Raw genomic sequence first — 20,906 nt, 5'->3', positions numbered from 1 at the left:
GGAGGGGCAGAGGGAGAGAGAGAGAGAATTTCCAGCAGACTGATGTGGGCTCGATCTCACTACCCTGAGATCATGACCTGAGCAAAGTCAAGTCGGACACTCAACTGACTGAGCCACCCAGGTACCCCTAAAATGGCATTTTAAATAAAGGTTGAAGCAAGAAGTTTTTAGTACTCATTGAGAAGAGGAATATGATCAAGAATCTGGCATGTGGTCATTTAAGCACCTGTTTGTGATCAGCATAGATAAAAAAGAAAAAATAAGTGAGAGAAAGCATTGATAAAAATATAACATAAATTTATCCTTACAGTAGATTCTTGGGGAAGTTATTCCATAGACCTTTTTATCTTGTGGACTAGCTAATAAAATGTGTTTTAGTCTGGTTTTGCAAAATAGAACCAGCTAGATCTGTACTCTGAAGCCGAGCGGTGTGCTACACTTTGACCTAGAGACACCTACACTGTTACTCTAAAAAAAATGTAAAACACAAGGTATTTGGATTGATTCAGGGGCTTGGACAGTGGCTTATTCCACTTCAGTATATACAAACTTTAGCTCATTGAGCTTTAATAAGGACTTCTGTCCTGTACTGATAGGTTATTGTGTCAGGGGTAGGGATAAAATGACAGCACCTACAGCAAAGTGTAGCTCTGTTAAGATAGCTTAATGTGTGTGTGAGCACAGTGAAGTGAATGGGACTTCAAATTGCATTAGCTTTAAATCTCTGTTCAGCACCTATGACCTTTGTTACGGAAGTCACAGAGATCGTGGGATCAAGCCCCGTGTTGGTCTCCACACTTAGTGAGGAGTCTGCTTGAGAGTCTCTCTCCTTCTCACCCTCCCCTTGAGCTCGCTCGCTCGCTCTCTCAAATAAACAAAATCTTTAAAAATAAATAAATAAAAGATCTTTCTAACCAGGGTGATTATTACAGGTTAAATGAACTAGTATATGTAACCCTATTAGCACAATATCTTCATATGCTGACTAAAATGTTGCAAGGAGAAATATGTAAAAAGCAAAAACTATTAGAAGGAAATCTTGGTGACCATTTTCTTACCAGTTTGGGAAAAGATTTTCTTTTCTTAGGAAAAGAATTTATAAAGGAAAAGATTGAGGCATTTACATCAGTATTTTAACTTTGGTAAGTCAAAACCACCATGATAAAAATTAAGACAAGTGACAAAATGTTCTTTGCAGCATGTGAAATAGAAGGAGGAATACATAAAAGTGCTCTCAAAGTAAAATGTTATGAAAATGATTGATATCCCAGAAGGGGAAGGAAGGACGTAAGCTAGCAGTTTACAAAAGATGTCAGTGTACAAAAGATGTCAGTGTAGAAATAGGTTTATCACTAGGAAGCAATGAATCCCAAATGAAATGAGATTATATTTTCTTTTTTTAAGATTTTATTTATTTGACAGAGAGAGAGAGAGACAGAGGGCAAGCACAAGCAGGGGAAACGTCAGGTAGGGGAGAAGCAGGCTCCCTGCTGAACAAGGAGCCTGATGGGGGCTCAGTCCCAGAACCATGGGATCATGACCTGAGCCAAAGGCAGCTGCTTAACTGATTGAGCCACCCTGGCGCCCCGAGATTATATTTTCACATAGACATTGGTAGAAAAGTTTAAACTGACAATAACTAGTTTATTTTGTGGTAAATTGGGTCCCCATACATGGTTGATGGAGGATAAATTGGTATAGCTTTCCTAGAAGGCAGTGTTTAAAGAACCTCAAAGCAGGGGCACCTGGGTGGCTCAGTCATGAGGCGTCTGCCTTCAGCTCAGCTCATGATCCCAGGGTCCTGGAATCTAGCCCCACATTGGGCTACTTGCTCAGCGGGAAGCCTGCTTCTCCCTCTCCCACTCCCCCTGCTTGTGTTCCCTCTCTCGCTGTCTGTCTCTGTCAAATAAATAAAAATCTTAAAAAAAAAAAAAAAGAACCTCAAAATATTCACTTATTTTAACAAAGCAATTCTGTTTCTAGAAAATTGTTCTAATCAAATAGTTATTAAGAGATTCAGGTAAAGGGCTGTTTGTAATAGTAAACATGGAAGCAATTAAAATGCCTTAAAATTAGAAGTACTTTGTGGCACAGCCATATGATGTAATACGGGTACATGAAGAACACATTTTTGAAGAATACTACATAATGTGTGAGCCAAAAAGGTTGTAAAACTAGAGTATGGCTTTTGTTTTGTTTTTACCAAAATACATGTGTGTAAGTAGGGGGAAACGTGATTAAAACGGAGTCACCTGAAGCATGAAAGCATATGGATTTATGGATGATTCGCAGTTTTCTTCTTTATGTTCGTTCTTTGTAGATTTTCCACAGTTACTTGTACTTTGTAAGTTTACTGTTGTAATGCATGGGTGAGAAAGTTCATATTTGGGGTGAGCACCCATAAAAGATACAAGAGGAAACAAATCTGTGTATTCTCCAGTTTCAGGTTTTTTCCTCTGGCAGCTATATTCAGATGAAATTCACACACCATGAAAGTCACCCAGTAAAAGTGTACGTTCCATGGGTTCAGCGTGTTTACAGACTTGTACAGCCATCAGCACAGATCTACTTTTCTGCTTCTATAGATTGGCCTGTTCTGGACATTTCATATAAGTGGAGTCATACTGGGACGCCTGGGTGTCTGCTGGTTCAGAGTCCAACCTTGGTTTTGGCTCAGGTCATGATCTCAGCGTCATGATATAAGCCTCGCGCTGGGCTCCACGCTCAGCATGGAGTCTGCTTGTCCTTCCTGCCTCTGCGTGCTTTCTCTCTCTCTCAAATAAATAAAATCTTAAAACACTTAAAAACAAACAATCAAATGGAATCATACTATAAAACAGTCTTTTGTGACTGTCCTTCACTTCCCTGATATCATCCAGGCCCACCTGTGTTGCAGCACATATTAGTACTTCATTTTTTTATGGCCAAATAATATCTGTTGTGTGAACATACACAGTTCATCTGTTCATTAGTGATGGACATTTGTATTTCTTCCACTTCTTGGCCTGAGTAATGATACTGCTGTGAACATTACATTTGTGTACAAATTTTCATGGGGCCCTGTGTTTTCACTTTGCCCTGAGAATACACCGAGGGGTACCAGAATTGCTGGATCATAATAACTTGATTGTTTTAATTTTGTTTTCAAAGTAACATCTTTCCTAACCCTCTCTCTGGCAAGTCATATGTGTTCCTCATCCCCTAGACTTCTGAGATATGAATGACTGAAGCCTTGGACAACAGTTTCTTCTACCTCTGCACTCGCTCCCTGGATGACATTATCAGACTTACCACTTCCAGCTCTCAGATATCTTCCTAGACCTTCATCCAGAACTCCAGACTTATATACCCAGTTGCCTTATTGTGACACCTCTATTTCCCGGTCTGATAAGCATCTCAAAGTTAACATGCCAAAACTAATTCCTGATCTTCCCCTCTAGCCTGACCTGCTCCCAGGCCATACTTATTTCAGTTACTGGTCATGCCATCCTCACTCAGACCAAAATCCCTGGAGTAAGTGTTAACTCCTTTCTCTTCCCAAAACCATTCCATCAGCAGATTCTGTGGTTGTGTCTTCAAAATAGATCTATAATGAAAAGACTCCCTGGTCTCCTTTCAGTAGAGATCCTGACAAAATATAAGCCAGCTTGTGGCATTCTTAACCAATCCCATCCCCACTCCATTTTCTCCTCTGGCATCATCCCTGTTCTCTTCTGTACTCCCTGCTGACCTAGCTCCAAGCAAGCCTGTGCTTACCTGAGGGCTTTGCAGGTTCTCTTTTTTTCTGCTTGATTGCTTTCCCCCCAGATACTGACCTCACTCCGTAACCCTTAGCTTTTCACCCACCCAGATGTCATTTTTTAGTAAAGCCTTTACTGACTATTATCTTGAATAATGTAACCTGTTCTCATCACTTCAGTCCCTCTTCTCTGTTTTTCTCCAAAAGCATTATAATTTCACCTCTGACATGCTGTGTATTTTGCTTTATGTTGTTACTGTGTGTCCTTCTTAACCTTTCTCTTTTAGACTAGAACCTTCTTAAAGACATGAATTTTTGTCTGCTTTGCTTACTGCTGTCCTCAGCGCCTAGAACAGTTCTTGGCAAATGACAGGTGTTCAGTAAATATTGTTGACTTACTATTTCTTTCCAGTCTTTTTCTATGCATTTTTAAATAGTCAAGATCCAGCTTACGCTGAGACTGTAACAATTTATCTTTCTTTTTATGTCAGCAATCGCTAATTATATCATCATAATTTCTCTCGGACATTAAAAACTACATTAAGTATAGGCAGCCCTCTTTTTGCACATTCCAGTATGCACAAATTTCAGTTATATCTAGTTCAGTTAAAAAATACAGCAGAACAGCTCACATTTCCATCACCGTGGTATAGTAGTTGTGAGTAAAGTACGAACTGCTCCTAGCTGCTCAGCCACAGAACACTGCATACATCACGGATGAACATCACGCTCAGTGACCAGTGATGTCACTTCTTGCAGAGTCTGCTGGTGACGGGTCACTGCACATCTCAGTTCGTGCACAGACAGCTAAGCATGTAGCTGTGTTGCCTCCCTGTCTCCAGTGATAAACCCACACGACAGTTTACAAAAATCAATCATTGAAAAGGAACTGGCCAACGAGGGTGGAAGTGCAGTGAAGAAGTAATTACTGATCATGCTAGAAGTGAGATTCAGATAGAACCTCTGCAGAGGTACAGGAGAAATGAGCTGGTAACCAGAGTAAAGGAGAGCAGTGTGATGAAAAAGATGTCCCCGGGGAAGTCCTTCAATGCTTCACTTTGAAGGAACTCTCAGAGATGGTATTTCATGACATTGAAAACACGAAGGACAAAATGTTGGAAGTTGAATCAGATTTAGAAAGGTGTCTGACAGTTTGCCAGTACACAGATGATACCCACTGCACATCATATGTTATAAGTTCTATGTTAGTAGGAAGGCAAGCACTGTTCAGGTGACTCTTGGTAAGTTTTTTTTATAAGGAAATAAAACGCTTTCTTAAGGTTTTCAATTTCAGTGTAAATAAATACTAGTAAATGTTTTTTGTTCTTTTCATTAGTATTAAGAGATTAATAACATTAAAAGATTTATTTTAAGAAATGGACTCACATGATTTGGGGGCTAGCAAGTCTGAAATAGGTAGGTCAGGCTGAACTCAGGCAAGAGTTGATGCTACAGTCCCAAGGCAGAACTCTGTCTTCTGGAAATCTCAGATTTTGCTCTTAAGGCCATCAACTAATAGGAAGAGCCTTCCCCCCCCCTTATTATTGAGGGCAGTACCCTTTACTTTAAAACCAGCTGCAACAAAATACCTTCACAGGAACACCCACACCCACTCAATTAAATAACTGGGTACTCTACCCTAGCCAAGGTGACACCATCACAGTAGTTTTAGCTACACTTTGTCCAAAATGTAACACCAGACTGAAATGCCATGGTGTGACTTGGCAGATGAAGCCTAGTTATGATGCTGGTTAATAGCAGGTGGAGTGGCTGTAATCATTTTCATCATTAAAACCAGTTGGTCTGATGACCCAGTGTCTGCCTTTGTAACTTCTTGAAACTTTTTTCTTTAGCAGCTGTGTTTTATATTTATTACAAAATTAGACATCTTTATCAGTATCCCAAACTCAGCAGGCCATGTGTCCAAGGTTGGTTTATGCCTAGAGTGATAGTATGAACAGGGTGGCTCTAAAGCAGGAAAGTGATAATCTTGTCTAGCTTTGACATCACAGTGAAGGCTTGGGAAAGGGGAGAAAGTAGGAGACCCAGCAGGCCAGCTAATGGGGTAGACCCTCTGCCAGGATGCTCTTCCAGGGGTATTTAATACGTCATTTCTGTAGTCCCAGGAGTTGCTGCTCAACTGTCTCATCCTGCTGTTTAAATGAATTAAATCATCAAGCAGTGCTTAGCATAGTAGCTTAGCATAAGGACACATGGAAACTTTTGATTTTTTTTTTTTTTTAATGTTGATTTATTTGAGGGCGCCTGGGTGGCTCAGATGGTTAAGTGTCTGCCTTCGGCTCAGGTCATGGTCCCGGGGTCCTGGGATCGAGTCCCTCATCGGGCTCCCTGCTCCTTGGGAGCCTGCTTCTCCCTCTGCTTCTCTCTCTCTCTCTCTCTCTCCCTCTGTCTCTCATGAATAAATAAATAAAATCTTTAAAAAAAAATGTTGATTTATTTGAGAGAGTGTGCAGGAGCAGGGGGAGGGGTGGAGGGAGAGAGTGAATCTCAAGCAGACTCCCTGCTGAGTGTGGAGCCTGGCGCGGGGCTCAATCTTAGGACCCCGAGATCATGACCTGAGCCGAAATCAAGAGTCAGACCTAGGCGCTTCTTGTTCACTGTTTTTAAGAATTAAAAAACAAGGTATCTTTAAAATTCCCTCAAACTACTCTTTGGTATTAGTAAGTACAGAATGGTTTCCCTACACATACACACACACGGAATAATTCTTAATTTGCACAACAATTTAAAGATTATCCTTTTTAGGGGCGCCTGGGTGGCTCAGTCGTTAAGCGTCTGCCTTCGGCTCAGGTCATGATCCCAGGGTCCTGGGATCGAGTCCCGCATCAGGCTCTCTGCTCCGCAGGGAGCCTGCTTCTCCCTCTCCCACTCCCCCTGCTTGTGTTCCTACTCTCGCTCTCTCTCTGTCAAATAAAATCTTAAAAAAAAAAAAAAGATTATCCTTTTCATCTGTAAATAAAATTATCAGACAACCTACTTGAGAATGACTTCATAAGTTTTACATAGTCGTTTCATGACAGACTAATTTATCCATTTAATAAAACAGGTGTGGGGCACCTGGGTGGCACAGTCTGTGAAGCATCCAGCTTTTGCTTTCAGCTCAGGTCATGATCTCATAGTTGTGGGATAGAGCCCTGCATCAGGCTCCACACTCAGCATGGAGTCTGCATGGGATTCTCTGCCCCCTCCTGCTTGTGCACTCTCTCTCTCTCTCTCTCTCCCCCTCCCGCCCCCTCTCTCTAAAATAGATAAATCTGTAAAATAAGCATGTAAGAGTGCCCACAAGTAGAAAAGACTAGTACTTTATGTGCTTTAGGTTAGAGGCCCTGAAAGATTAACAGATTAGTTTTAATAATTGGTTTGAATTGTGGGCTTAGGGGTTAGGACTCAGGTTCTGGAGCCACCTCACATCTGAGCTGAATCCTGCCTCTCTGCTGCTTCTGAACCTCGGGCTGGCTGCGTACCCTAACGGAACCTGCCTCAGTGTAAGGACGTGCATGTGAAAGGCGTGGAAGTGCGTGGTGTAGGTGGATGCTAGCTGTTACTGTTGCTATTACTTAAAACACACTGAGCTTTCTTGGAGTCAGGATTTGTAGTGGCCCTACTGCTTCTAAGATTAAGGAAAAGTCTGTTTACTTATATTTTAATTAAAACAATTTCACTTTCATCTGCTTTTTGTTTCTTCTTTCTTTTAGTGCATCTTCCCTACTTCTCTCCCTTTACCTCAGAACAAAGCTGCATGCCCAGCCCTCCTGCGCATTTCGTTCTTTCCTTGAAGTTTCTGGCACCAACTGTTTTTTGACCCTTCTCCAGCTTTGCAGATTCCCTTTTCCAAACTTTAATTGAATTAAAATCACCTTATATGTCGCATTTCTCATGTGCCCTCTTGCTCTGATTGATATGTTCCCTGTGAAGGGAAGCTTTGTACTGTGCAGGGTCTCATGTGTCTGCAGTTACTTGGCTCTTTGTTAAGGGAAAATCATTTAATCCTTGATCTGTTACTTTCTTGACACAAGGACAGGCTGAATGGAAATCCACTGTGGCTTAGAAATTACATTACAGGGTTTGATTCCTGGGCAGGGATTAATAGTTTATTTCAGAAGAACTAAACAGCTTTCCTTCTCACCCTGCCGTCAAGTCTCCCTTGTACCTCCCCCTACTTCAGTTTGCCTGACTCCAGGCGGTGGGCTCTAGGTTTACTGGTGGCTGATAGGAGATCGGAATCCTGTTCCTGTTCCCCCTCTTCCCTGCTGTGTGACTTTGGTTTCCTCTTAAAAGTTCAGTTCACCAGACCTTTTGAAAGCCCTTACTTACCAGGCACCAAGGGTCCAGAGATGTGAAGAAACCATCCCTCTGACCTTAATCTCCATTTCGAATCGGATAGAGAAGATGGACAAATAACAAGTGTTGAAATCGCAGTAGAAGAGAGAGCTATGTAGTGGGCAGGAGTTTGTTTCGTAGCCCACAAAAACTAGTGTGAGGAATTCTGTTCGTGTAGCTAAGAGAAGAGAGAGAGGAGGAAGTGCTCACCCCGGAGTTGGGAAGAAGGACTAGTAGTGTACCTAGTCTACGTGTGGGAGGTGTACGCAGGCACAGCAAAGGCCCGCTGGCCAAAAGGAAGAGTGTGCTCGGAAAGCTAAGTTCTACATGTAGCCAAAGCATAGGATGTGTGTTAGGTGCCGGATCTTGGAAGGTACTGTTGGTGTGCAATGCTGAGCAATTTCAGATACACGGCAGTAGAAAATGTAATGGACACCCATGTACTTAGCACCCAGTTTCATTATTTATCAACATTTTCCTACTCGTCTCCTCTGTCTCAGTTTTCCCCACCCATTTTTTTAATAAAAGCAAAGTTCAGAAACTCATTATTTTACCCGTAAGTACCCGCTGAAAAATTTAAACTGCGCAGTGGAGACCATGGCATGGTTTTAAAGAATTTTTATTATTATTTTAGGAAAGTGTGAGTGAGGGGGAGGAGCAGAAGGGAGGAAGAGGAAGAAAATCTGAAGTAGACCCTGCTCAGAGCGTAGAGCCTGATGCGGGGCTCAATCTCACGATCCCAAAATCATGATACAGGCTGCAACCAAGGGTCTGACGCTTAACTGACTGAGCCACCCAGGCGCCCACATCATTAGTGTTTGATGTAGTGTTCAGTGATTCAGTAGTTGCATAGAACACCCAGTGCTCATCACAACATGTGCCCTCCTTAATACCCATCACCCCCAACCCCCTCCCCTCGAAACCGTCAGATTACTTCCCGGAGTCCACAGTCTCTCATGGTTCATCTCTCCCTCTGATTTCTCCCCCTTCAGTTTTCCCTCCCTTCCCCTGTGGTCCTCTGCACTATTCCTTATGTTCCACATCTGAGTGAAACCATATGAGAATTGTCTTTCTCTGCTTGACTTATTTCATTAGAATGTTTTTAAATGACAGTTTGTATTTAATGCTTCAAATTATTCTCTTTGGGGGCCAGTAAAAGAAATTGGAGCATTTAGAACGGAAAAATTACAAGTGATTGGGGGACCACGATGTAAATTTGAACTTTGTTGTTGCTTTCCTCTGCAGGGCCTGCTGTCTTTTCTGAGTGCCCCCCTCATAGGCGCTCTGTCTGATGTGTGGGGGAGGAAACCCTTTCTCCTTGGCACTGTGTTCTTCACCTGCTTCCCAATTCCACTGATGAGGATCAGCCCTTGGTGAGTGGCTTGGCCCTATACCATCATGACTGCCTATTTTGGGTCACATGTGAATAATACATCTGCAGAGCATATCTTAACCATTTCAAAGCGGTCGATAGCTGTATGTTTATTTGATCTCTTTTGGTAGTACTGAAAGCTAGTTTGGGTTCTAAGATGTTTAAAGATGTCTCTAAGGGCAGCTGTAGTTGCCATCAGGTCAGTTAAATGATTGGGTCCTGGGAGGGGGTGACGGTCCCTGTGTTCACCCCTGTGGCTCAGTTGTCTACAGGTGTGTTGTCATCTCACTGCTCTAGGGTACCGGATGAAGAGTTTACATCAATAGAGCCTAAGAGCCTGTTCTGTCTAAATCATAATATGAATTTGAATTTGATCTTATTTTTTCATGATAAATAGGGAGAGAATATTTAACATATAACCAAGTACCAAAGATGGTTTGGAATTTGCACCTGATCTGTACCTTAGTTGTTTTTCTTGGTTCCAGAAGATGGTATGTGGCCAAAATTTCTGTTGCTGAGATGCTCATCCTAAGGTGTGAAGAACACACCTTAAAATGGAAGGTTTTTTTGTGTGTCTGTGTATGTTTTAATACATTAATATTTCTTTTTTGGCTCATGTGAAAATATCATCATTTGATTATCTGATAATTTTGTGTCAATATTTGTTACATTGTAAATATGTTGGTTACCCATAGTGGATCATTTTATTTTCTACCAGATGTTTTATCAAATACTTTTTGGTATTCAGTCTTTCCAAGAACAAGTCATGCTTTTCAAATAAATGAGGGCTTTTTTTTTTAATGTCCTCTCAATATCTTAAAATAGTTTTCCTTCAGATTTTGAAATGATTTTGCCTCTTCCCTTCCAGTTTTCATGCTGTTGCTTTTGCTTATATTGATTAATGAATAATGCTAAGTAAAAGTGATAATGGACCTAACATCTCATGTATATAAAGGGAATGTTGTGATTTTTCATCATTCGAGTGTTAAGGTAGCTTTTGCATTGAAAAATACTATGTTACAAGGGGTACCTGGGTGGCTCAGTCGTTAAGCGTCTGCCTTCGGCTCAGGTCATGATCCCAGGGTCCTGGGATCGAGTCCCACATCAGGCTCCCTGCTCTGCGGGAAGGCTCCTTCTCCCTTCTCCCACTCCCCCTGCTTGTGTTCCCTCTCTCGCTGTCTCTCTCTGTGTCAAATAAATAAATAAATAAAATCTTAAGAAAAATGTTACTATGAAGAATTATATTAATAGATTTTCTAATAGTGAAATATCATTATGTCCTAGGATAAACCCTACTTTTTGTTCTGTGGAATTTTGTTTGGTAGTATCTTAACTAGATTTTTTTTTAAAGCACCTGTGCATATGATTGAAGTTTTAGTTTTAAATACAATAATAGTTTTTGTTGTGATTTCTGCTTTTGTGTAGCTCTTTATTTTTAAGATTTTACATACTTGAGAGTGAGCGTGAGCACGTATGCACGCAAGGGCCGGGGGAAGGGCAGAGGGAGAGGAGAGTTAGACTCCCCTGAGCAGGGGGCGCCACGTGGGGCTCAGGCCCGGGACCCTGGGATCACGATCTGAGCCGAAGGCAGACGCTTAACCAGCTGAGCCGCCCAGGCGCCCCTGTACTTCTTTGAAAGTTATTTGCTATATGTATCTTTTTCTTAGCTAAAGCTAGGAAATTTTAAGTTTTTCTCTTCTGTTGGCTGCCTTTAAAACTATATCTTTACTTAATCCCCTTATTCTTCCATTTTTTTCAACTGCATGTACTGACACCCTTTAAGCAATTACAGACTTGGTTTCTTCTTCCCCATCTTGACTGTCATTTTATTAGTTGTCCATTCTATCTTTAAATATACATATACATGTATTTGTTTTTAAATTTATTTCTTGGTTTATAATTTTTACATGATAATCTTTGACTCTGGTTATAAAAGTGTATGCACACTACCTCTCCCCCGGGTAATTAAAATAATCATTTTATAGGTGGTACTTTGCGATGATTTCTGTGTCTGGAGTCTTCTCGGTCACGTTCTCTGTGATATTTGCCTATGTAGCTGATGTCACTCAAGAACACGAGCGAAGTACTGCTTATGGATGGGTAAGATTATGTTTTTTAACCAGAGAAGTAATTAGGGTTCTATTTAAAAATGTACTGGAAAGTAAGATTTAAAATAAATTATAAATAATGACCTTACATAAGAGAAAATCTAAAGCAATTGAAATCAGAAAAGGAGATTTATGAAGTTTAAAATAGTAAGATGGAAATTACTAGTAATGTATCCTCTGGTTGTAGGGTGAGTTGTCAGCTGCAAAACTGTTTCAAAAGTTGATTTGATTTGTTTCATATTAGCTTATCTCTTGAGGAACCATAAACAGTAAACAGGTGCTGAGCACAGAAGTCCCTGTGCACCTCATTCATAGTGGAGAGGTGCTGCCCCTCAGCCCTGTTAATCCACTGTTACTGTATTGCTGGTTGTGTATCTCAGGCACTTATTTGGGACATGGTACTGTAGAAGAAGGACTACATTCATTTGGCAATTAATTTTTGAGTGCATAACAAAAGTTATAGGAGACCTTGTTTTGGATCATCGAGTATTAGAAAATCATTTCTAATTTTCTGAGGTGTAACTATGGCTTTGTGGTTCTGTTGGGGAACAAAGACTTGTACAGGATGGCAGGCTGAAGCCCTTGAGGTCAGTGTGTCATGACTATAAGTTGTTTTGGGGGGCGGGGCGATGCCATGTGAGCAGTCTGTGGGTATGTGTCCAATGCGTGAACTTGCTGAGTCACGTGGGTGTTGTTGAGGGGGGAAATTTTCCCTTCTTCCCTTCTAGGTTCTTTGGCTACCCTAATAATAATTAAATTGACATAAGACAGATTAACAGGAGGGAAACATTTAATTTTGTACAGAGCTCCACAAAGACCTGAGAGACCCAAACGCATTTGGACAGCTGAAGCTTATATGCCATCCAGAAAAAGGGGGTAGGGGTCTGGGACTTCAGAGGGGAGGAAAGCCACTCACAGGAAGATGAGAAGAGCAAATGTTTGGCAAATAAATGTTTGCCATGCCATGCAAATAAATCTTTCTGATAGAAAAAGTTATCTTTGGTGATAGCTCCCTTCCTGATACAGGCCCCCATCTAAATTCTTTTAGGCTCTGAAAGAGAGGCAAAAATCTTTCCCCAAGTGCACTGGGCCTTAATTGCCTTCAACCGAATCAGTCTATGTGCAAAGGGCTATAGTTGGGGTGCTGCATTCTCCCCTCAGCACGCACTGTGCTCGTCTTCTTTCAACTTCCTGTGTTGGAAAATGTTTACAGTGAGGAAAGGTGGAAGAAGACGACTCTGGCTGGGTTGTTGAACAGGTTGGAGGAGGACCAAAGGCCAGAAACCCAGGTTACTTATCTCCTTTCCCAAGCCTTTCTCTTCCCTCTAAATCTTACTTCCTGGAAGATAGGAAGGAGTCATAACTGCACAAAGATCAGTTGTTGCTGTTCCATAAAACACATCAGCAGCTTTCACTTTGTTGACTTTAGACATTAGTTTAAAAACAACTTCTTCAACATTACTTGCCCTCTACCTCCTGCCCGCTTCCCCCCCCGTTCATCTTCCCTCCCACCCTGAACGCCCCCCACAGCACACCCGAAGACCGTCTGCACCTGCCATCCCCAAGGTGCCGTGGAACAGGACAGAGGGAGGGGCTCTAGGGAGCCTTCGAAGGAGGCAGGGGCGTGCAGGGTGGCTCCTAATAGTCAGCCGGAAGCCTCACGTACCACATTTGTGCAGCTTTTCTGTACGTGATGGGAAATACCCATTGAGATATTAATTCCCCTCCAGTTTTAAAAAAATTTTTTGTTCTTTGCTTTCGGCCAAAACAAAACAAAACAAACAAAAAAACACCACTCACAAAGCTGTTGTGCCGAGTATTCACGCTTTGAGGACAGATTTCCGAGAAAGAGCAGACCTCGCCACCCTCTGCTAGCACACCTCAGCTGTAAAATGGCAGTCACGCTTCCGGCGTCATCGGGCTGCCGAGGGGAGCGAGGGAGAGAGCTGGCTGTGCTGGCGGCCGGCAGGTAAGGTGCCAGGACTTGGTCACAAGAGTCAGGGTGTTGGCCAGTGGCCTTTACGTGTGCCCTGACGTGTCAGATGTGAAGATGACAGAACTAAAAAAAAAAGGAAAGGAAGAAAGCTTTCAGGCTGCGTATCTTAGAGATAGAGGAGGATTTACTGCCAGTTATTTACAAGATTGTCCATCAAGTCTAGCTCGGGTTTTAGAGCCGTCAGAGAATGTACAAAGTATGTACACCTTCCTCCACTGCGCCAAGAGGTGGCAGCTCTTTTAGGGCTGCAGCAAGGAGTAGTCCTATTAACTGAGTTAATGCTCACTGAGAGATTGTTGTGGTGAAGTCACCCTTTAGATTTATTTACCAGAGCCGTGCTGCGCGTGAGGTGAATTAGGGATTTAGATAAATATGCAAACTAAGCAACAGCGCTGCTCTGAGTAAGTTCATGGGGTCATAGATCCCAGAAACTCAAGTCATCCAGCAAGTATTGAGCCGCGGCTGTTGGGGAGGAACAGAACTGATCGGATGGAACAATTTAGGGAACTGCGGCTGTTCTCCACCCTTTCTGATACTTGAAACTTGGCACCTAGCTTTTTACTTTTATTTCCACATTCCACGTGATTAAATTGGCTCTCAGAATATTCACTATTATTACATAGAGATTTTCACACTAAATTCTTACTGTTTCTCACTATGAAATACATCTCTACATTTATTTTTCACATACTTGAAGAAACTGATCTCTCAAGTGCTATACCTGGTTCGGTCTCCCAATTAGGGAGGAAAAAATACAGGTGCACGGCAGCAGAGGGGTTGATGGGAGGAGGGAGTCCTGAGCGCTGAGGGACCTAACAAATCAGGGGTGCGTTAGGACTGGTAGGCCTGCCCCTGTGTCAGAGAACATCTGCCCTGCTGTCTGAGTCATTTATGGGGCTTTCAGCTCTTCAGATACATAGACTCTTGAAGTCCTAAACTCATGTCTTTTTTTTTTTTTTTAAGATTTATTTTAGAGAGAGAGAGGACGAGAGGGGGAGAGGGAGAGAGAGAGAAGCAGACTCCCCGCTGAGCAAGGAGCCCCACGCAGGGCTCGATATCACGACCCTGAGATCATGACCTGAGCTGAAATCAAGAGTCAGACACTTAACCGACTGAGCCATCCAGGTGCCCCCTAAACTCATTTCTTAACCTCTGTTTTGAAAGCTTAAAAGAAAGATTCTCATTAAGATTTCTGCCTATGCCAATTTCAGGTTTTCTCTGTAGCAGTTTACAAATAAATTATGGAAATACTAGAAAAGAGAGCACTTCTTTCTCAGAGCAGTGTTGCAGGATGCATCACATGGACGGGAAAGATGAATTAAAAAGTTTACCATGGTTTGGAGTGCATGCGTTACTTATTAATGAGCATTAATCTCATTACATCCGAAGTAGCTACTGTATCCCTTCCAAAATTTTCTGAGGGGGAGCTTAGTAGAATGCAGTCATTTTCCATTCAAAACTCATGGATCAAATGTATTCTTATATATTAAATCATTTTTCTGGAATAATTCCATCATTTGTAATGACTGAATCTTGAGTTACTGAAAAATTTTTGTTTCATAAAATGTCCATTTGGCTAGAAGACAATTACGATGGTAGATTTAGAAATGCCATTTTGACAAATAATGAAATAAGTTATTTAAACTCAAGTGATTATTAGATCCTTTAGACTTGGAATGCTGTGGGATTATAAAAACCAGTTTCAGCTGAAATTAAGCAGCTGTAAGTCTAACTGTACATTTTGGTGGGAAAGATTATTTTCGAGATTAGAAAATGGCTTCTCATTCCTGCTCATCATATGAACTTGAGTTATTTAACTTTTCTGTTGCTGTTTATTTGTACATTGAGTAGTAATCTTGTTTACAATACAGAAATGTGAAGATTAAGGAAATGAAAAACTTATGAATAAATGACTTATTGACCCATTTTGTGCAGAAATGAGGTGGTTAGGTGCTGGACGACCCCGTGGCAGTGCTCCCATAGCTGCCTGCATGTCACTGCAATTTATAATGTGACTTATGGGACTGCCTTGATCTTTTCAAATATGGAAAAACCTGAAGGGCAGGAGCTCTGTCTTCTTATTCATCAGGTGCAGAGTGGGTACTAAGTAAAGACTGAACCAAGACATTCCTGTTCCCCAAGTTGGAATTCTCTACACCTTCTTTTCTCCCCCAGACAGTTTTTATTGGACTTTTGGCTTCTATAGTATTTTTAGTATAATACTAATATCAGACATATTGTATTTTCACATTCTTTTGCGGGTGCTGGGTGAAGGAAGAATGTCATTGGCTAACCAGGTGTTGTCATAATTTTAACCGTAGGTAATGATTTCAGTGGTTTCTTTTAAAACCCATTAGAAGTTTAGATAACCAGTTTATTAAGTCTATTTTTGGCATTCAATCTGGTTATAATTTGGAGACTGTCCATTTAAGCTTCTGAACATTCAGATACATTCCAAGATAAAGGAGGCGCTCTACATTAGGAAAACCATGTGAAGAGGCTCCACATAGATTCAGGTGCAAATGTGATCAGTTGGTTCTATGGTCTCTGGTATAGAACGGAGGTTGGGAGTGATGGAAACTAACAGCCCAGGGATCTCAAGGTGAGAAGCTTCAACTATCTCTCAGCACGTCTTTGTTGTTTTTCTTTTGTTGTTGAGCTTTTTCTCTAAGAATATCAGGGATTTTTTTTTCCCCTTCTCTGTGCTAATGCAGTGGTCACCAATAATAAAATAGTAAAACAGTGCATGTTTTTAGGCTATGAAATCAACAGTCCCTGAGTAATTTGGAAGTTTTACAACACTGGCCCTGCAGACATTGTTTTTTCATGCCCTTTCTCCCCACGTCCTTGTTTTCCAATTAAAGTCGACTAAAGTGTGTATGTTTTATTCATGGGGAAGTTTTTCTCAATTTTTATTTCTAATAGGATCATTTTGTACTCTTGTAGCTTTTCAGGAATCTCCGTTTAGTTCATAGTTTGGGAACAAGTCCTTAAAAGGAAATGACTTTCTCTTTCATTCTTAAAATGTATGTGCAACACGTTCCTTTTGTTTTGTTTAAAGCCAAGGAGGGATGGCTGTAGGTACATATCTGTGGGACCCTGTGTAAGAAGCAGGAACATAGGTGTGCACCTGTAGCAGGTGGGGCTGAGTGAGTGTGCGCTTTCTGCATGTGCATGTGGTAAAGGGTGGGACCCTGGGTGAGAGAGTGCTTTTCCACAGGTCTCAGCCACCTTTGCAGCCAGTCTGGTCAGCAGCCCAGCCATTGGAGCATACCTTTCAGCCAGTTACGGAGACCGCCTCGTTGTGCTGGTGGCCACAGTGGTGGCTCTTCTGGACATCTGCTTCATCTTACTGGCTGTTCCAGAATCTCTGCCAGAGAAAATGAGACCACTTTCCTGGGGAGCTAAGATTTCTTGGAAACAAGCAGACCCTTTTGCGGTAAATATCCATTTCTTTCTCCAGTAAAAATAAAAACAAAAATTTAATTGCACATAAGGCCTGAAGGTGTCTGTGCACCAAGGAATGTATAGAATTTATATTTCTTTCCTTTTTAAATTTTTTTTATTAGGAAGAGAGGGATGGGCAGAGGGAAAGTGAGAGACTCTTACGTGTTCCATGCCCAGCGTGGAGCTCAACTCGGGGCTCAATCTCATGAGTCAGACACTTAACCGACTGAGCCACCCAGGCACCCCTAGAATTTATTTTTAAGTCAGGTGGGTGATAGGTATCCTAAGGAAAGAGAGAAAAAAGGTCCTTAATCCCTGATGAGGGTTTAGGAAGGAAGTGGTTTTTTTCTTATTGCATGGTGGTTTTCATTTTTTTTTTTTTTTGGTAAACAAAATGAAGGTGGCTGTTTGAAGTGTTCATTTTCATTCAGTTAAATTCAGAAAAGATGAATAGATTTGGTCTGACTAGTTATTTTCTAGGTTGTTAATATACATCCACTTTGACCAGAGGCTTTGAACTTGTATTTTGCAGGTTGAATGGATTCTTTGTTTCCTGTAACTTTTTAAAATTTGGGGCATTTTTTTTTTAAAGAATTTTATTTATTTTTCAGCAGAGAGAGAGACAGCGAGAGAGGGAACACAAGCAGGGGGAGTAGAAGAGGGAGAAGCAGGCTTCCCGCGGAGCAGGGAGCCGATGCAGGACTCGATCCCAGGACCCTGGGATCATGACCCGAGCTGAAGGCAGACGCTTAATGACTGAGCCACCCAGGCGCCCAAATTTTTGGCATTTTTAATTTTTTTTTGGAAGGAGTCTATTAACAAAAAGTACTGAGAAGAAGAATCTTATCCCTCCCCTTTTCCCACTTTATCTGACTTGAAATTGTTCTTGAAGAAAATATGTGCAGAAAAAATTACCAGAGATTTGATTGCTGTTTTTAAACACCTTTTAGGAAAAATGTGTAAAAGAAAAATAACTCATCAATTTTTTTTCCAGAAAGATCCCTCAGGTCATGACCTGGGGACCCTGCTCGTTTTGTTTGTGCCATGATGTCAGACATTGAGAAGGAGGTGCTTAGAGAAGGAACCCAGGCGTGGACCCAGGGGCCCGTCAGGTCTCCCACTTTCTTGTCATGTAGTGATCAAGTTATGCATGGAAACTCCGACTGCTGCCGTGTACTCTTCCAGGCCTACCGCAGGCAGCCAGTCCCCATAGATGTGAGATGCTTTTGCTGTTCACACATGAGGGTTACAATTACGGTGACCCTAGGATGCACTGAAGCACTCCCCAGTCCTTAGAAAACAACACACCTTTTGGTCTTCTCAGAAATTCTGTGTAAAAAGAGATGTAAGAAGGACTTTTAGGCAAAGTTGTAACATTCAAAAGTTACTGGTTAGAGAATCTTGTCACTGACCCCATGACTGGAGTGTACTTATTTGTCTACCAGTTTTACAGGCAAATTGAATATTATTAACATTTTAAAGAATATAGTAAATTTATATTGTAAAAACCCTGAACTCTTTATGGATTTAAAAGGGTTGTATTATGAATGAAAGAGAGATGAGATTTTCTTAAAAGGTTCTGGAACAATGTTTTTTCAGGGTCTGTTCATAGGATGTGAACCAGTATGGTTAACAAAGATGAGCAAGTATTTGTGGGGGAAACTTGTTTTGGTTTTAAGCTGTAATACTTTAAACATAGAGGACTTGTAACCACAGCGTTAACGTTTACCTGCTTTTGTAGTCCCTTCAACTTTTATAATTCACCCTAACAGAACAAAACAACGAAGCCAATATCCTGGAATATTAGTGACTTCAGTGTCGCCTGCTTTTTACATGTTTCTCTTTCTGCTTATTCCTAGTCACTGAAGAAAGTTGGAAAAGATTCTACCGTCTTATTAATTTGCATCACTGTGTTTCTTTCATACCTTCCTGAAGCTGGACAGTATTCAAGTTTTTTTCTCTATCTCAGACAGGTGGGTAATGTGTGCCTAGTAGGTTTAGAACATGAAGAAAACCAAAGGTTAGGATCTGTTGAAAAGTATTGTGGGGAAAACGGTATATAGAGAAAAAAAATGTGTGGAGTTGCTTCTAGTTATAGTAAGTATAGGTGCTGACATATAATTAGAAGTCGGGGGACCTGTAATATGATATTTTAAAATATTGTAAAATGTTTAATCTGGGAAAAATTTCCTTGAGAATTAGCATAAACACAGTTTATCATAATGTTTTAAATCTTCATTAAATTTCAGAGAGAGGTCAAGTTTGTTTGATGGGACCTGACCTGGGACATCTTCAGTAGGCCATATAACTCAGTGCTGCTGTAGACTTCAAGGGGGCTCACAAGCAATAATCAAGGCAGCTGACTTAAGGCAGTTTCAGAACAAGCTCCCTTTCCAACTGTTGTTTCAGTTTCTCTGGGGTTGCAGAGACACGAGGTCCTTCCATAGCAAATCCTGCCCTGGTCTTTTACTGATTTCCCTGGAAGTCCTTCTCGGGGCTTACTCCACGTGGCAGAGCAGGCCTCCTCCTAAGATAAATTCCTCTATTTCTGGGGATATTTTTAATTGAAACTTGTTAAATTCACCCATCTCACAATTTTCCTGAAAGTGTGAGACTTAATATTTTATATAGTGGCATATAAGTAAAACTGTTTTTCAACCAGTCCTTTTTCAGTTTTACTCATCTGGGGTGGGCAGATGCTGGAGATTTAGTGGGAAGACTGGTGAGGTAGCACGTTTAATGTAGAAAATTATATGTGCATTTGTAATTAAATTATGCATTAAATTAACTGCATTTAATGTAGGAAAAATGGGAAAGCTTAGGGAAGTGAAAAATCCTCTCATTCCTTCAGAAAAAACAGCTATGGATATTTTCTTTTTCTACCCTTTTTTCCTGTATGTATTGCTTATGGCACCAGCACCAGCACTTAACAGTTAATCAGAATCATTTTCGGTTGTTCTATATTTGTGCTTTTAAGAGCAGTTCACACACACACATTTGAGTTAAAATTGGTATTTGTAAATCATATATGTGATAAGGAACTTGTATCAAGTATTAACTTTTGTAAGTGAACAATAAAAAGACAACCCAACTGAAAAAATTCAGAAAAAGATTGAATAGATACCCGTCCAAGGAAGCACATGAAAAGGTGCTTAACATTAGCCATCAAGGAAATGCAAATCAAAACGAGGTGCTTCTTCACACCTGCTAAATAAGACGGCTGTAATCACAGACAAAGGTGTGGGGAAAGGCAAATTCTCACCCATGGCTGGTGGGGATGTAAAATGGGGTGGGAGAGAGTTGGGCAGTCCCTCAAGTGTTCAAACTAGGGTTTCCAGCAAATCTATTCCTACGTAAGTAGCCAAGAGAAATGAAAACACATGTCTCCGTAGAAACTTTTATACAAGTATTTATAATAGCCAAAAAGGAGAAACAGCTGATGAAATGTATTGACAAATGAACTGTATGGCAGGATGTTACTGTTTGGCAATAAAAAGCAGTGAAGTGCTGGTACCTGCTGCAGCATGGACAACCTGTCAAAAGATGCTAAATGAAAGAAACCAGGACCATATATTGTTTGATTCCATTTACATGAAAGGCTCAGAAAAAACAAAGGCAGAGACAGGGAAGTGTATCACTGGCCGGACAGAGGAACAGGCTGGAGGAATGGGACTCCTGATGGGGTACCATGTTTCTTTGAGGAGTGATGACATTTTCTACAATTGACTGTGGTGATGGTTGCCCGACTCTGTGAATATTCTCAAACCACCGAATTGTATACTTCTAATGGGTGAATTGTAGGATACTTAAGTTCTTTCTTCATGCTTTAAATATGTATATGTTTATATTTACAAATACAGGCTGAGAAATAAGGCTACTTTTCAGGTTCCAATTTTTTTTAGT

At 41.1% G+C, this 20,906-nt stretch overlaps 1 protein-coding gene across 1 annotated transcript in view; it reads left to right on the top strand.

Moving 5' to 3' along the window:
- Positions 1-20,906, top strand: part of MFSD14B (major facilitator superfamily domain containing 14B) — a 70,764-nt gene that overhangs the window by 41,685 nt on the left and 8,173 nt on the right. The window contains exons 4-7 of the mRNA XM_025891742.2: positions 9,326-9,453; positions 11,438-11,552; positions 16,777-16,995; positions 18,863-18,976. Of these exons, the coding sequence (XP_025747527.1) occupies positions 9,326-9,453; positions 11,438-11,552; positions 16,777-16,995; positions 18,863-18,976 (576 nt within the window). The remainder of the gene's footprint in view (positions 1-9,325; positions 9,454-11,437; positions 11,553-16,776; positions 16,996-18,862; positions 18,977-20,906) is intronic.

The sequence above is a fragment of the Callorhinus ursinus genome, unplaced genomic scaffold (assembly GCF_003265705.2).
Source record: "Callorhinus ursinus isolate GAN/ISIS: 27379988/994484 unplaced genomic scaffold, GSC_fseal_2.0 scaffold28, whole genome shotgun sequence".
NCBI classification, from domain to species: domain Eukaryota; kingdom Metazoa; phylum Chordata; class Mammalia; order Carnivora; family Otariidae; genus Callorhinus; species Callorhinus ursinus.
Note: the sequence above shows the minus strand (reverse complement) of the source record. Positions and strands in the feature narration are given on the sequence as shown.